This window comes from Arvicanthis niloticus, chromosome 8, assembly GCF_011762505.2.
Source record: "Arvicanthis niloticus isolate mArvNil1 chromosome 8, mArvNil1.pat.X, whole genome shotgun sequence".
Taxonomy (NCBI): Eukaryota; Metazoa; Chordata; class Mammalia; order Rodentia; family Muridae; genus Arvicanthis; species Arvicanthis niloticus.
The window spans coordinates 86320360-86337057 of NC_047665.1; the positions used below are offsets into that span (position 1 = coordinate 86320360).

The 16698-nt window shown below is 48.7% G+C and overlaps 1 protein-coding gene and 1 long non-coding RNA gene across 3 annotated transcripts in view; one reads left to right on the plus strand and one right to left on the minus strand.

The window, feature by feature from the left end:
* Kank2 (KN motif and ankyrin repeat domains 2) overlaps positions 1 to 12971 on the plus strand; it is a 29269-nt gene extending 16298 nt beyond the window's left edge. For both annotated transcript variants that reach the window (XM_034510086.2, XM_076939776.1), the window contains exons 6-12: positions 456 to 701; positions 3521 to 3608; positions 4409 to 4628; positions 6432 to 6574; positions 9902 to 10102; positions 10179 to 10268; positions 10850 to 12971. In XM_034510086.2, coding sequence (XP_034365977.1) covers positions 456 to 701; positions 3521 to 3608; positions 4409 to 4628; positions 6432 to 6574; positions 9902 to 10102; positions 10179 to 10268; positions 10850 to 10903 — 1042 coding nt within the window. In that variant the 3' untranslated portion in view covers positions 10904 to 12971. The remainder of the gene's footprint in view (positions 1 to 455; positions 702 to 3520; positions 3609 to 4408; positions 4629 to 6431; positions 6575 to 9901; positions 10103 to 10178; positions 10269 to 10849) is intronic.
* LOC143443400 (uncharacterized) lies at positions 1678 to 8560 on the minus strand. The gene is made up of 3 exons (XR_013112357.1): positions 8402 to 8560; positions 6258 to 6321; positions 1678 to 2395 (listed from the first exon to the last, which is right to left on the minus strand). It is a non-coding gene; the product is annotated as an uncharacterized LOC143443400 (long non-coding RNA).
* Positions 12972 to 16698: the final 3727 nt, after the last annotated feature.

Genomic DNA, 16698 nt, shown 5'->3' on the forward strand with positions numbered 1-16698 from the left:
CCGGTGACTCTTAAGTCCTTCATACTGTAATACTGACTGTTATGAACAGGGGGCCTGAGGTTACCTTGCTACTGAGAGCCACGATCAGCCAGGCCCTCACAATCAATCCCTTGCATCAAAGCATAAGAAGTACAGGATACAGAAACTGAAGTAAAGGAACATGTGCACCTTGCTGAGACCTGTTCAGTGGCTCTGGAGCCTTCATAGGCTGACCGTGCCCTCAAACAGCACTGACTGCAGGTCCAGTGGGAGCTGTGACGGTTGCAGTGTGGCATGGGTAGAAATGGGGGTCCGTGGGCTGTTGATTCCCCCAGTGAGGGGCTGGGTGTGGATATCAGACACCCACTTACCTAACATGTGATGTGCTTCATCCTCAGTATACAATGTAAGGACGAGAGGTCATACCAATCCCTCCTACACACAACCTCATCAGTGTCCTTCCCTGGTCCCCTTAGGTATGAGTCCTCCTCAGAAGACTCCAGCACAGCAGAAAACTCCGAACACGAGAGCACAGAGAACGAGGGCCCAGAGCCACCGGCAAGGGTTCTGAGTCCAGCTGTCCACTCTCAGCTCAGGCCTCCAGGGGCTGCAGTGGCCAAGACCGGTCTGGAGGGGCGCCAGCTCTCCCAGGAATCCCAGGAATCCCAGGGCATGCCTGCAGCTGAGGTGGCATCAGGACCCGAGCCTGAGGAGGAAATTCGGTCAGTTCTCTGGGTGGGATGGCATCGGACAGGGTGAAGGGTAGCTTATCACCTGCTGCCTGGGATCCGGCCATGCAGGCTTCCTGTCAGTCACTCAGTTTAGTCAGCTGGGAGTTCCTGTCAGTCACTTTCTCTATGGACAAGGAGCACTTGAGTTTTGAGCATCTCACCTGATCTTCTGAGTGTTTTCTTATCTTTTGAGATAGGGTCTCACTTTGAGCCCTGACTGGCCTGGAACTCACTAAGTAGACCAGGATAGCTTCAAAATCAGAGCTCTGCCTGCCTCTGGCTCGTGGGTACATGTTATATGTATGCACATGTGTTTGTGGATGCATATGCGTATGTGTGCATGGGAAGTCTGTGTTGTTTCCTTATCTTTTTATGTTTGTGTATGTGAGGTGTGGATGTGTGTGCTGTGTGTGTGCACATGGGACCATGTTTTTTGTGTCCATGTTTGTGATGTGGGCACATGTGTTTGTGTAGGTATATGTGCACATATGTGTACATGGAAAAGCCCAAGACTGGCATCCAGTGTCTTTGACCATCACTGTGCACTGTATCTATTCAGTCAGCATCTCTCCCTGACCCCAGGTGACTGCGCCATGCAGTTTAGCTTGCTGGCTTGTTCTGCAGATCGCCTGTGTCTTCCACCCACATGCTGGGTTTGCAGCTCCCGTCCACATACCCACCTGGTATTTCTGTGGGTTCTGAGAATGTGGATTCCTGCCCTCACTCTGGCACAGCAAGTCCCTGTCTACTGAGCCATCTTCCCACCCCCTCCCTTTTTATTTTGAGATAAGGTCTTATTAAGTTGCCCAGGCTAACCTTGAGCTCACTCTATAGCATAGGCTACCTTGAAAATGCAATCCTACTACCTCTAGCTCCTGCGTGTTAGGATTCCAGACAGGTGCAACCAGCCTAGTTTACAGGGTTCTGGGGCTGGAACCCAGGGCCTCATGTCTATTAGGCGGTCTAACAACTGAACCTCGTGCCCATCTCCAGCCCACTCTCTGTACTTTCTCTGTAGAGCTGCCAAGTTGCCCATGCTAGCCTTCGACTCGTTGTAAGCCAGGCTAGCCTTGAACCTGCAATCCTCTTGCCTCTACCTTCAAGTAGTTGGGAGTCCCAGTCAAGTCCACCAGCCCTGGCAATGAATGTGCCCTAGTGGATTTGAAGCTACCCTGGGACACATGAGACAATGTCTCAAAAAATTGGGAGAGGGCTCAGATGGTGGCTCATAGGTTAAAAGCATGAACTGCTCTTCCTAGGTTCGAGGACCTAGGTTTGATTTTCAGCACCCATATGTGTTGTGAGATAAAACGTTTTCTGGGAAGACACATTAAACTCCAGCTAGGAAGCCCATGACAGATCAAAGTACAGATACCATCAAAGTCCAATTTGGTCAACCAGTGAGTTTTATTGGGGTTATTTACAGGAATGTGGGGGGTTACTTAAAGAATCCGAAGTGACTCACACACAGCTGCATCACTAAGGCAAACCCCAACATGAACTACAACTCACAAAGCTGGGAACCCGGAGCGCACTGCACACCCTGCAGACAGCTTAACTGCTGGAGGGTGTCCTTTCTGAGGGACTCTGGTCTAAACCTTTTCCAGGCAGCTTGGCTGCTTTAAGAGTCTTCTCCACAGCTCAGCTTCCCTTCCTCTGTGGGGACTCTCAGCTTTCATTGTTTACTGTGGAAGAAGAGACATAGTGAATCTGATTGGTTTCAGAGACTTCCTGAAGCTTCTTTGAGTTGTTTACTTTCTGCTTAAGGAGTGTCCTGCAGAATGGAATGTTTCAGTCTTAGAGGAAACTATTAAACAACAGTGTGACTGCTCACAATCATGTGTAACTCCAGTTCCAGGGGATCCAACACCCTCTCTGGCCTCTTCAATAGGGCACACATGGTACACGGACAGACAGACAGACATGCAGGCAAAACACCCATACACATAAAATAACAATGAATAAATCTTTTTTTAGTTTACCATCTGATAACATTTCTCCCTTTCTCTTCCCATATTCTGCTCTCTTTCAAATTCTTGGCTTCTATTTTTTTTACTAATTGTTACTGCATGCATGTATGCATATACCTATATATTCCTCAATATAACATGTTCAGTCTTTTTAATGCTGCCTGTATGTTTATTTTCAGGGTTGACCAAAAATAAATTAATCTTTAAAAAGATAATGAAAACAGGAGGTGGTGGCGTACCTTTTAATCTTAATCTCAGTGCTTGGGAGGCAGAGGCAGATAGAGATCTCTGAATTCAAGGCCAGCCTGGTCTACAGAATGAGTTCCAGGACAGCCAGGACTACATAGAAAAACTCTGTTGTTTTTGTTTTGTTTTGTTTTAAATCCAAAATGATGGTGGTGACGGAGCTGGAGAGGATAAAATGAAGAACACCCGTGTCGGGTGGCTCAGAACTGCCTGTGACTGCAGCTCCAGGGACTCCTAACCGATCTCCTCCGCAGGAACCTGCAGTCCGGGGCACAGACACACATATATATTAACGTAAACTTTTTAGATTTTTGTCTTAGTTAGGGTTTTGCTGCTGTAATCAGACACCATGACCAAGGCAAGTCTTTTTTTTTTTTTTTGGTTTTTCGAGACAGGGTTTCTCTGTGTAACCCTGGCTGTCCTGGAACTCACTCTGTTGACCATGCTGGCCTCGAACTCAGAAATCGGCCTGCCTCTGCCTCCCAAGTGCTGGGATTAATGGCGTGCGCCACCACTGCCCAGCAAAATTTTAATACATTAGTAAATGTTTAGAAAGTAAAGCAACATAATCTCACTTCTGTCTGTTTCCTGCAGGATGGACCTGAGTCCTGACCTCATATCAGCCTGCTTGGCCCTGGAGAAATACTTGGAGAACCCAAATGCCCTCACAGAGCGAGAACTGGTACGGAGGACCCCTGGGCACATTCTCAACCACAGCCCCCTCAGGGTGTCTCTGCACCTACTTAGTGCCAACCCAGACACCATGGGTGCAGCTTGGTGGTGGGTGGGGCATGCGCCCTAGGATTGTGGTGGGGTCCACTGCTACCTGGAGACACCCTGGCTTCATGTTTTTATCTTTGGGATGTTCAGGGGATACTATACTTTCATTTTAGGAGCTGTCTATAATTGTGTTAGAGTCTGTGGGGGCAAGTGAACATTTTAGGGGTTATTTATAATCGTTTTAGAATGTAGGCAAGCATACACAACATTCCAAGGGTCCTACCCTATAGCCTATCATTGTCACTGTGGCTGAATCAAGGACAGCACTGTTTTGTTTGTTTTCATTTTGTTCATTTTGAGGTCTCGTGTAGCCCAGGCTAGCCTTAAACTACATTGTGGCTGAGGATGACCCTGAACTCCTCCTGATCCTGCCTCCATCCCCCAAGAGCTAGGATTACAGGCTTCCCCCACCTCAATGGATTTGTTTGTTTTCTGAGACGGGGTCTAACTATGTAGCTATAGCCTGGCTGGCCTGAAACTACTACGTAGATCAGGCTGGCCTTGAACTCGTAGAGATCCTCCTGCCTCCTGTGTTTGTTTTCAGACACGTTTTCAGTCTGTAACCCAGTTTTGACTTGAACTCTGAATTTTCTTTCCCTGGGCTTCTGAGTGCTAAGATCAGACCAGTGCTACCTTGGCCAGTCACAGGAGCTACAGGGTGGGGGTCCCAGTCCTCACTCCCCACCCCTGCTGTCTCTATAGAAAGTGGCATATACTACAGTTCTTCAGGAGTGGCTGCGCCTGGCCTGCCGCAGTGACGCACACCCTGAACTTGTGCGGCGACATCTGGTCACCTTCAGGGCCATGTCTGCCCGCCTGCTGGACTACGTGGTCAACATTGCTGACAGCAATGGTAACACTGCCCTGCACTACTCGGTGTCACATGCCAACTTCCCTGTGGTGCGGCAGTTGCTGGACAGTGGTAAGCCTCCAGGCAGGACCAGCTTGATGGTCTGATGGGGAGGCATGTCTTCTCAAGCTCAGGAGAGAGTTTCTGCCTTCCTGGTCTAAAGCTCCCTTCACAATCTGATGGAGGGTTGGTGGACGGGGATTATAGCTTTCCATTCTGATGGGGGAGGCACTGTCTGAGGGAGCTTCCACTCTTGATGTAATAGAGGCAATACACCTTCTAAGTTGTCTAGGAGAGATGTGCCCTTCATTGACAGATGAAGTAGGCTTTGTCTGATGGAGGAAGCTCTGTCTCCTAGTCTGATGGAGCAATGTAGCCAGTCTGGTAGAACAGAACTGTAAGACTGTGTGTGCCCTTACAGTGTGCTGGGAAGACTCAGTCTTCTCCTTAGCAGTGTAATGAATTCTGACTAGACACCAGGGCACTGCTATAGTCATGGTACCTGTGTGATGGATACTTTCACTGTGTTATGGATGCTCTGTTTCCAAAGCCCTGTGTGAGGGAAGGCCGTGGCCTGGAGCTGGGGATTGGACAGTGGACATGGTTTTCAGTCAGGCAAGAAGAAAGGTGTCTTCCCTGGTCTGATGAAGTAGACAGACTCGCAGTCTGTGAGTGAGGGAAGCAGAGCCTGCTTAGCAAGCACCAGGATAAGAAAAGATTGGCTACAAAAAGAAAGAAAAGGAAAACCTGGTAGCTGGGGAGACGGTGCGATGGATAACGTGCTCTTCCTGCCAGCGTGACCGGGGCTCAGGTCTCCAACACCCAAGATGAAAAGAAAAGAAGAGAAGAGAAAAGAAAACAAAACCAAATCTAGGCATGGGTGAAGTCACGTGCCTATAACCCTGGCCCTTGAGAGTGAGGGGTTGGAGACAGGAGAGTCCTGAAGTTTGCTGGCTGCCATCGACAACTCAGTGACAGATCTCATGTCAAGAATAAGGTGGAGAGCGGTTAAGATGCTTGGCACTGACCTCTGACCTCCATGTATACACACAGCAGACTAAACATACTTACACAGCAGCGTTTCTTAAGAAGGCATCAAGATGGCTCAGTGGGTAATAATGCTTGTCGCCAAGCCTGACAACCTGAGTTCGATCCTGCAGCCCACATGATGGCTGGAGAGAACCAGCTGCTGCAAGCTGTTCTCTGATTTCCACAAGATGCCAGGGCAGCTACTCCTACCCCAACTGACTAAATAGATGGAGAAGGTAGTTTAGGCAGTGGTTAGAAGTGGGTACTGCTCTCATGGGGTAGTTCCCAGCACCCACAACTGCCTGTAATCTACCTATAACACCCTTGTAGGGACTCTAGCAACACTTGGACTCTCATGTACATATATGTGCACATGTGCACATACACAGACACACAAGTTAAAACATAAGAAATATCTTTTTAAACTAATATTTTTAAGTTTTTTTTTTTTTTTTTTTTTTTGGTTTTTGGTTTTTTGAGACAGGGTTTCTCTGTATAGCCTTGGCTGTCCTGGAACTCACTTGGTAGACCAGGCTGGCCTCAAACTCAAAAATCTGCCTGTCTCTGCCTCCCCAAGTGCTAGGATTAAAGGCGTGCGCCACCACTGCCCGGCTAAAGTAATATTTTTTAAAGAGAAAACAGACAAACAAAAGGAAACACAAACCAAGGTACCTGGCTCCTGAAGACACTCTCTGGACTCCACAGCGCATGAACAAGTACACAGAGACCTTCTCCACTATGCCAAACAGAAGGAGGGGTGCAATGTTCAGTGCTCACTGTGGTGGGCCAGCCTTTAGTCTGATGGCAGAGGCTCCCACTCACCCCATCCCTCCCCTCCCCACACAGGTGTCTGTCAGGTGGACAAGCTGAACCGTGCTGGCTACAGCCCTATTATGCTCACTGCTCTGGCCACCCTGAAGACCCAGGATGACATTGAGACCATCCTTCAGCTCTTCCGGCTTGGGAATGTCAATGCCAAAGCCAGCCAGGTACAGTGCTGCAGTGTGCCTTTACTTATCTAATTCTTTTTTTTTTTTTTTTTTTTGGTTTTTTGAGACAGGGTTTCTCTGTGTAGCCCTGGCTGTCCTGGAACTCACTCTGTAGACCAGGCTGGCCTCGAACTCAGAAATCCGCCTGCCTCTGCCTCCCAAGTGCTGGGATTAAAGGCGTGCGCCACCACTGCCTGGCTTAGTTATCTAATTCATTTACTAGAATGGGTATGAAGGCCTAGGGATACTTTTTGAGACTCAGTTTACTCTTACTGACATGTGGGCCCCAGGGATTAAACTCAGGTCATCAGGTTTGGTGGCAAGTTCCTTTAGCCACTGAGCCACCTCACCTGCTCCCTAACCTTTGTTAATTCCAGACTGTGGGCCAAGCCAGGTCGTGATAACATTCTATGTCCATGAGAACAGCCACCACTCAATGGCTGGGTATTGAGACTCAAAGCAGCAGGATTATTTCTTCAAAACTCAAGGCAAGGGGCTGGTGAGATGGCTCAGCGGTTAAGAGCACTGACTGCTCTTCTGAAGATCATGAGTTCTGAAGGTCATGTGGTGGCTCCCAACCATCATGTAATATGATCTGATGCCCTCTTAATGGGGTGTCTGAAGACAGCTGCAGTGTAGTTCAGTTAATAAATAAATAAAAATCTTTGGCCTGAGCGAGTGGGGCCTGAGCTAGAGGGAGAAGAGAAGGGGTGGACAAATAAAAAAGACTCAAGGCAAGGAGCCATTTCTGAACCTGAGTGAATCAGCCTTAGAGCAAGGGCTCCAGAGAGCGTGTGTGTGTGTGTGTGCGTGTGCGTGTGTGTGTGTGTGTGTGTGTGTGTGTGTGTGTGTGTGTGTGTGTGTAGGCCAGAGGACCAGCATGTTAAGACATGTTTCTCACTAAATCTAGGGCTCACATAGCCTGGCTACCTAGGAGCTTCCTCCTCTGCCTCCCCAGTGCTGGGATCACAAGCTACATCCCAATCTGGTTATACATGGGCTCTTTCTCTGGATGGAACTCGGGCCCTTTACCTACTTACTACAAGATCCCTTCACCTTTTTTTTTTTTTTTTTTTTTTTTTTTTTTTTTTGAGACAGTGCCTTACAGTGTACCCCAGAAATCCGTCTGTCTCTTGAGTGCTGGGATTAAAGGCGTGCACCATCATGCCTCACCCCTGTTTATTTATTTGGCTGTTTGGTTTGGCTTTTTTGAAACAGTTTCTCTGTGTAGCTCTCTCTGTCCTGGAACTCACTATGTAATCCAGGCTGGCCTTAAACTCACAGAGATCCAGCTGCCTCTGTCTTTTGAGAGCTGAGAGTATAGGCGTAAGTTACCACATTCTGCTAAGCTTTATTATTTATTACTGTTGGAAGACTAATGATTGAGCCTGGGGCCCCACACCTGCTAGGTAAGTGCCATCCCCCCCCCCCCTTTTAAAGATTTGTTTATTATTTTTTGTTTTGTTTGTTTATGTAGTCCTAGCTGCTATGTAGATCAGGCTGGCCAGCAATTCAGAGATCCACCTGCCTCTGCCCTCTGCCCTCTGCCCTCTGCCCTCTGCCCTCTGCCCTCTGCCCTCTGCCCTCTGCCCCTGTGCTGGAATTAAAGACCTGTACAGAGACACTGGCTGTGTTTTGCCTGCTTGTATGTGTCCATAAGAGGAGGCATCAGATCCCCAGGGACTGAAGCAGCAGGTGACTGAGAGCCACAGTGTGGGTGCAGGGAACCAAACCTCTGCAAGAGCAACGGGTGTTCTATACCACTGAGCCACCTCTCTAGCCCACAGCTCTTCTTACATATAATTTGATAGGATCTCACTGAATTACCTGGGCTGGCCTGAACTGTCCCAACAGACCCTGAACATGAGGCCCTGTGATACCAGGGGGATGAGAGTCTCGCTTGGTCACAGCAGCTTGCTAGGCTCACTTGGGTTGGTGCAGAGAGGGCTTCTGTGGGTGAAAACCTGCTCCTCTGTTCCCCACTGCAGATCCTGATGAAAAAGAAAGGGTCCGTGGTTTTACGATGTTTTTATTGTCATGGTGGAAAGTAGATGAAAAATCTGTACCCTAGTTTTTTTAGGGTGGGCCTAAGATTAAATACCTTTTGCAGGAAGGAGGGTCTGGGAAGGAAGGCCTAATTGGCTATGGCCCTCTGGCCTTCAGGTGCCTCATTAATACAGAAATCTGTCTTGAGGCTATGGTCAGGCCTTGTACCTGTGGAGGGGCTAGGGGGTGTTGCCCTGTGTGACCAAAGGACACAAATCTATGGAGGGCCGTGGCCTCGAGTCAGGAAACTAGAGTCTGGGAGCGAGGTGACATGCCTGCTGTCCCTTGCAGGGGACCCTACGGGGGTCTCTGTCAGTTTCTAGTTGGTGCTCGACCAGAAACCAGGCTGTCTTTCACGGTCTTACAATGTCCCTTCTGTCTACAGAGGTGACACATGCCTGTAATCCCAGAACTTAGGAGACAGAGGCAGTAATACAGGGATGAGTGTCATCTTCAGCCATAGCAGGTTCTGGGCCAGCCTGGGCTAAGTGAAACCTGCCTGTTAAGTAATAATAATAACAATAATCATGAAGAAACCCCTGCACCCACTGGTACACTCTCCCAGGGCCCTGCTGACTCTGGACTTACTGGACATGTCTTATAAATGGAGTTACAGTCCCTCTAAATGTGAATCAAAGTGTTCAAGAAACCTCTTAACAGTCAGCAGACTAAGACAAAAGGGTCACAGATTCCCATCCATTTTGGAGGCGCTGCAGTGAGGCTCTAATACACCAAAATACACACACACACACACACACACACACACACACACACACACCGTCTGTGTGTGTGTGGCTTTCCACTCAAAGTTTTTACAAATCAGAGTGTCCATCAGTATTCTGAGTAACGTTTCTTTACGTGGCTGAGTAGTATCTTGTTGTGTGACTTGACGTGGTTTGCGTTGTCTGTGTGTCCTCTGGTGGGCATCAGTCTTTAACTCTTTATTTGTGTGGAACTAGTATAGAGGAATGTATGTAGATCTTAGTTGGATATGTTTTTGTTTCTTTTTTACTTAGTTTTGATAAGTTTTTTACATAATTGTCCACCTATGACTTTGGAGCTCATGGTAGGTGGATAGATCCAGGATAGACCTTCTGGACAGAACCAGGCTAGCCCTTTCTGAAGAAGACCGGTTTATACTGAGGGAAGAGAAGGAGCCAAAGGAAGGTGGGAACACGTGCACCCACTCAATATCAGAGCACTCGGGAGCCATGGAATGTCCGAAAGCAGGGGTATGAGGCCACCGGGCCACTATACTACAGCCCTATTCTGTCGTCACAGGCAGGACAGACAGCCCTGATGCTGGCTGTCAGCCACGGGCGGGTGGACGTGGTGAAAGCGTTGTTGGCCTGTGAGGTGGACGTGAACATTCAGGATGATGATGGCTCCACAGCCCTGATGTGCGCGTGTGAGCACGGACACAAGGAGATCACCGGGCTCCTGCTGGCTGTGCCTGACTGTGACATCTCACTCACCGACCGTGTGAGTCCCCACCCCATGCTCCCAAGGGAAGGCGGGCTGCACACAGGGCACGGTTAGAGCTGTGCATTCTTTACAGGACGGGAGCACAGCACTAATGGTGGCCCTGGACGCCGGGCAGAGTGAGATTGCGTCTATGCTGTACTCACGCATGAACATCAAGTGCTCGGTGAGTCCAGATCCCGGCACCAGGGGGTGGGACTCAGAGGAGCTTTGGGCTCAGATGAGCTAGGCAGGGTCCACTCCAGCCAGGACTAAAGAGTTAAGTTTAAGGCCAGCCTGGGCAACTAAGTAAGACTTATGTCAAAAGGAAAAGGAGGGCTGGAGCTCAGGGTAGACCCCTACCTAGAGTCCACCAGTGAGGGCCGGAGGTACAACTTAGCAGCAGGACCAGCGTCTTCTCTTGAACCCTCTGCATTAACATTTGATTGCCTAAAACATTATTTTTGGTTTCGTTTGCGTATGGAGGGGGGAGTGGGACACTGCCTCAGTAAACTATGTAGCTGGGATCACATAACAGACTTTCTCAGGTCCCTCCAGTCCTATCTCCAGAGCCTCTGCCCTTGCCCCTCCCCAGCTTGGATCACCCTTCTCCCGGGCACCCTCCTTGACCTGGTGCAAGGGTCTCTCTCTCTTGTCCCGGGGCTCCGCTTTGATTCCTTCCCAAATACCTTCTCTCTTGCATCCGCAGCAAATCTCCTCAGAGGGATTTGCAAATATGCCAAGAAAGAATTCTGCCTCTCCTTACAGTTCGCTCCCATGTCAGACTACGAGAGTCCGGCTTCGTCTTCAGCTGAGGAGTGAATACAGGGGGGAGTCAGTGAGTCCTCCAGGACCCATCAGCCACAAGCCAACACTGCAAACCGTCCAGCCCTCTGTCCCTGCTCACCAAGGCAAACCCCCTGCACTTCCCTGAGGGAGCTCTGACATCTACCAGACTCCAGCTCCAGGAGGCCTTTCCCAGCACCCTGGGTTCAAAGCCACATTCAAAGCCAGAAAGCCAAGCTACATTCTCCTCCCTGTTGGCGCCAGTAGACGTCTCAGGGTGTGGGTTTCTTATGAAGAACATAGAGAACAATCAGCCGGCAATTATGGGAGGAGTGGGGGCTAGAGGGAAATACTGTATTCTTGAGTCATTGTTAGGGGGTGGGAGGAGTCAGAATTCAGTTGCTAAATTTGAATGTCACTGGAATGTTACAATGTCCTTTGTCCCCTCATCACTCCAGCAGGTCTCCACAAAGCCTGCTGACACCCTTTCTCACCTCGTTCCTTTGTCTAGTGTACAATAGGGTTTTGTCCACAGCCCTCCACCTCCAGTTTCTTTAGGGACAGGGGTGTCTCTTGTGATTGCCTCTAGCCAGAAAGCAGGGTTTTTTTTTTTTTCTTTTGTCCGTTCCCCCCCCTCCTGCACACACACACACACACACACACACACACACACACACACACAGCTTGTCACCCAGCAGCTGATGTTCTGGTGGGTCCTGTGACTTGCAAATATCCAACTTACAAGGAGAAGTTATGCAGACCTCCCTGTTCTCCACAAGGAGGGCTTGGGACCAGAGAATACTGCTAGAAAAACTTTCAGACCTACAGAGAAAAAAAACAAAAAAGGCCATTCCAGAGTGGCTCCCAGCATCACAGCCCAAAACCTCCCTCCTGGAAGGAGAGTAAACAGGGGATGTGATACTGACCAAGTACAGGCGCACTCACTCGGAAGCCCATGTGTTCCTGATTAAGAGCTGGCTGGCCTCAGAACACTCCCAGAACTAGCTTAAAGTGACAGGCTTTGCTGAAATCCAAAGGGACAAATGAGTAGCTCTATGTTTGTGTGTTTGTTTTTAATGCCCTAGAGCTTCTGCTGGTGACAGAATACAGACAGGCGGCACTGTTCTCTTACTGGGTTTCCTTTCTGTCCTCAGAATCTCAGTGTGTTTTGTGGAGAGGGATTTTGTTGGTTTTTTTTTTTTTCTTTGTTTCTTTTCTTCATAAAGAAGAAAAAGGAAACAACTTGTAGATGTGCCTTGCAATAGAGAACATGTCCTTTCACGTTTCCCTGCGTTATCCAGGTCACAGCTGGACCCACTGGGCCTTGGAGCCAAACCTCAGCAGGGCAGAGTTGTTCCCTTCTCTTCCAGACAAGCAGGTCTCTTGGTTTGATGGAGTCTTACTCCGCTTGAGTTTTGTAGAAGGGGTTTGTCTAAGGCTAGAGGCTTGGTTGGCATGAGAAAATAAGACGGACAGATGGATGGATGGACAGATGGATGGATGGGTGAGTGGATGGGTGGGTGGGTAGATGGATAGATGAATGAGTGGATGGGTGGGTGGGTGGGTGGGTGGATACATGAGTAGATGAGTCCATGGACAGATGGATGAGTGTGGGGTGGATGGATGAATAAATGAGCGATAGATGAGAAGCTGGGTGGGCTGGTGCATGGATGTCATGAAGGAGTTTTTGCACGTGTATAAAACAGAAAACCAAACTGCCGGACAGCTGGACAGCTCCTAGTGTCTCCGGATGCTCATAGCCTAGGGCACATTTGAAAGGCCAAGCTCTGAGCTGAGGCTTGGGTTCCAGCCTTGTAGCCAGCCAGGGAATTTAAGGTTTTGAACGCGTCAGCTATGACCCCAAAGCACATGCTCCTCAGAAAAGCCCGTCTGTTTCTGCCGCTGCTTTTTGTGCCTCTGTGTGTGGGGTTCACCAGGGCCAAACACCGGTCTCTCCTCTCCTTTCCTGTATACCCAACTTTTATTTCTACTTTGTGACCACGGTACGTCCATGAAGACAGTGTTACACGTAAATGAAGTATTATTTTCTTGTAATCATGTTTTAGAAAGTAAAAGGACTTAATAAAGCTACAAACAAAGCCAATGCCGTGTGTCTCTTTGTTCCCCTTCCTTTTAGGCAAGCCTTGAACTTCTGATCTTTCTGCTTTCCCTTACCATCTGGTGTATTTGATGGTGGCGATGTAACCCAATGTGTTGTGCACGCTAGGCTCTACTGAGCCGTAGCCCCAGCCTCTCATCGTCTTGTCTCTTGGCATACTTTGTGTGTTGCAGCTCTGGGGATTGAACCCAGGCCTTGTACGCACCAGGCACCAGGCACGTTCTGTGCCACTGAGCCACACCCCAGATCATTTTTTTTTTCTTCTGTTATAAAGGGTGTTTATTGGAGGAAGGGAGAGGAGTGAGGTGGACCTGGGAAAAGAGGTAGAGGTGTCTAGTGGACAGGAGGCAGGCAGGGAGACAGGGCGGCAGGGAGACAGGGCGGCAGGGAGACAGGGCGGCAGGGAGACAGGGCAGAGCCACCTGTTTTGTAGTATTTAAGCTTTTAAAAATAGACCAGAGGAGCTGGAGAGGCGGCTCAGCAGTTAAGAACACTGACTGCTCTTCCAGAGCACCTGGTTTCAATTCCCAGCAACCACATGGTGGCTCACAACCACCTATAACTCTAGTTTCTAGAGATCTGATGTTCTCTTATGGCCTCTGCAGGCACCATGCATGCAATGATGCATAGACAGACAGACGTGCAGAAGAAACAGCCATACAGAAAAAAAAAAAAAATTAAATCTTCTAGGAGCAGTGGATGTACACAGCTTTAATACCAGCGCTCCAGAGGCAGAGGCAGGCAGATCTCTGAGCTTGACACTAGCCTTGTCTACAGAATGAGTTTCAGGACAACCAGGGCTACGCGGAGAAATCCTGTCTCAAAAAAAAAACAGTAATAGCCAGGTGTGGTGGCACAGGCCTTTAATCCCAGCACTTGCACTTGGGAGGCAGAGGCTGGTGGATCTCTTAAGTTTGAGACCAGCCTGGTTACAGAGTGAGTTGCAGGACAGCTGAGGCTACAAAGAGGAAGCCCTGTCTGGAAAGGAAGGAAAGAAGGAAGGAAGGAAGGAAGAAGGGGGAAAAAGGATAATAACTAAAATAGAAATTAACTCCAAGGACTGGAGAGTGCTCATTCAGTAACGCGCTTGCTTCACAAGTCTGAGGGCCTGAGTTCCATCTCCAGCACCAGGAGACAGAGACAGGAGCATCCCCAAGCCTGCAGGCAGAGTCTATTGGCAAGTTCCAGGCCAGTAAGAGATTCTGTCTGAAGGAAGGTGGACAGCTTTCCTAAGAATGACTCCTGAGGTTCTCCTCTAGCCTCCTGTTGCACACATATGTACACACACACATGTACACACCCACAGGTAAAATGATAAAGACAAAGCCAGCTCTGAGCCGGACACAGTGGCGTGCAGATGTGGTCCCAATACTGGAGGTAAAGTCAGGAGTGTTAGAAATTCAATTCTGAGTCCCAGGCAAGCCTGGTCCATAGGAAACCCTGTCTCAACAAACAGAATAAACAAGGACAACAGAAATGTAAATAAATTCTGTGTTAGTGTTACCCCCAAAATATTTATGTAAAAATATTCCAATATTTGAAAAAAAAATTGAAGCTCATAACACTGGTTTCCATGCCACTCTTGCGGTTGCTATGGTGGTGATGGTGTTTTGGTTTTGAGGCAAGGTCTCATGTAACCCACTTTGCCCCACACTCACTACAAACCCAAGGATGACCTTGAACTCCTGGTCTTCCTGCTTCCATCTCCCAAGACAGGCTCCTCACCAGGTTTTCTTCCCTCTGAGGATGAAAGCCTGGCCTTGGGCAAGATAGGCAAGCACCCCGCTAGCTCACTGCCACCAGACTCAGCCTGTGTCTCTGGCTGCATAATTCCTACTTTAGTGCAGCCATTGCGTGCACAAGGGAACAGAGCCACGCATCTGGCAGGACGCCTCTCATGACCCACTGTCCAGCCTTCTCTAAGCAGCAAGAACTTCTACCAGCTCCACAGAATTCTGGGAACAGACTTCAGGCCCTCCAAAAGAACAGCATGCTACATAGTGTTAACCACTGAGCCGTATCTCCGCTCCACTCTGTTGATTCATTTATTTTGGTTACTCTAAAGGGAGTCCCATGTAGTCTAGGCTAGCCTGGAACTGCTGACCCTCCTGCCTCAGACTCAAGCATGGGGATTACAGGCACGCCTGCACCACCAGGTGAGGATTCCTGGTTCATGCTGATTATTGTTTTAAGGTTTTGTTTCATTTTGTTTTTCGAGACAGGGTTTCTCTGTGTAGCCCTGGCTGTCCTGGAACTCACTCTGTAACTCTGTAGTCCAGAACTCAGTAGTCCTTGAACTCAAAGAGATCTCCCTGCCTCTGTCTGTTGGGACCAAAGGCATGGGCCACTACTCTGTATGTTTTAATTTCTGATTTTTTTAAAATTTTGCATATGAATGTATATTAGTAGGTTCTCACAGAAGAAGGCATGAGAGATCCTACTTGGTCACCTTATTCCTTTGGGATATGATTTCTCACTGAACCTTGGAGCTAGGCTGGCAGCCAGCAAGAGCCAGTGAGACTCTTTCCTCTGTATCTACACTCTATATGGTGCAGGGGTAACAGGCTACACAGGCACTGGTACGACCATGTCTGGCTCCCTCATACATCCTGAAGATTTGAACTCAGGTCCTTATGCTTGCACAATTCGTCCTCACCCAGAGCCCTATTCATTTTTAGACAGTGATAGGTGGCTGCGGATGGCCTCAAACTTTACCATGTACTCCAGGTGCCTCTGACTTCCTGGGTACCAGGCAGGCATGTATTGCACAGACATAAATCCAGGCAAAAGAACCATGTACATAGATAGACCTTTTAAATATTTTATCTTATGTGTATAAATGTTTTGTCTTTCTATGTGTTTGTGCACCACGTGCATGCCTGGTACCCCTGAAGGCCAGGTCTCCTTGGAGACCAGAAGAGGCATGGGGTCCTTTGGAGCTGGAGTTACAAGTGTTTGTGAACCACAACAAGGGAACCAGGATTTGAGCCCGATGCTTTCTGGTTGAGCAAAAAGTGCTCTTAACCACTGAGCCATCTGTCCAGCATTTTTTGTTCTGTTTCTTGTTTTATTAGTTTTGTTTTTGTTTTGGGACAGGGTCTCACTATGTAATCCTGCCTGGCCTCAAACTCCCAAAGAAAACCAAGCTGACCTTGAACTCAGAGATCTGCCTGCCTGTGCCTCTTAGCCGAGATTAAATAAAGGTGTATCTATCAAGGTGGCTGGCTGTTTATTCTGTTTGGTTTTTGAGACTGGGTCTTGTGTAGCCCAAGTTAACACCAAACTTATTCACAGCCAAGGATGACCTTGAAGTCTTGATATTCCTGCCTCTACCTCCTAAGTGTTGGGACTGCAGACCTGTCTGTGCCACCACTCCCAAATCACACAGTACTAGGGATAGACCCAGAGTGTCCTGCATGCCAGGCAAGCTCTTTATGAACCACCCCACACCTCCTGTTTTGAGACAGGATCTCCTATAGCTCAGGTTGTTTTCAACTCAATTCCTAGCTCAGGCTGATCTTGAGAGTCTGTTACCTGTACTTGCACAGGCAAGAGCTGGGGTTACCAATAGCCCTGAACCTGATTTCACTTAGAGCTAGGGACTGAGCCTAGTGCTCCCTGGGTGCTAGGCAAGTGCTCTGCTGTTTCCCACACCTCAGCTGTGCTCCTATTTCTGTTAAAGCACCTGCACTATCTCCAGTCCTGCCTGGAC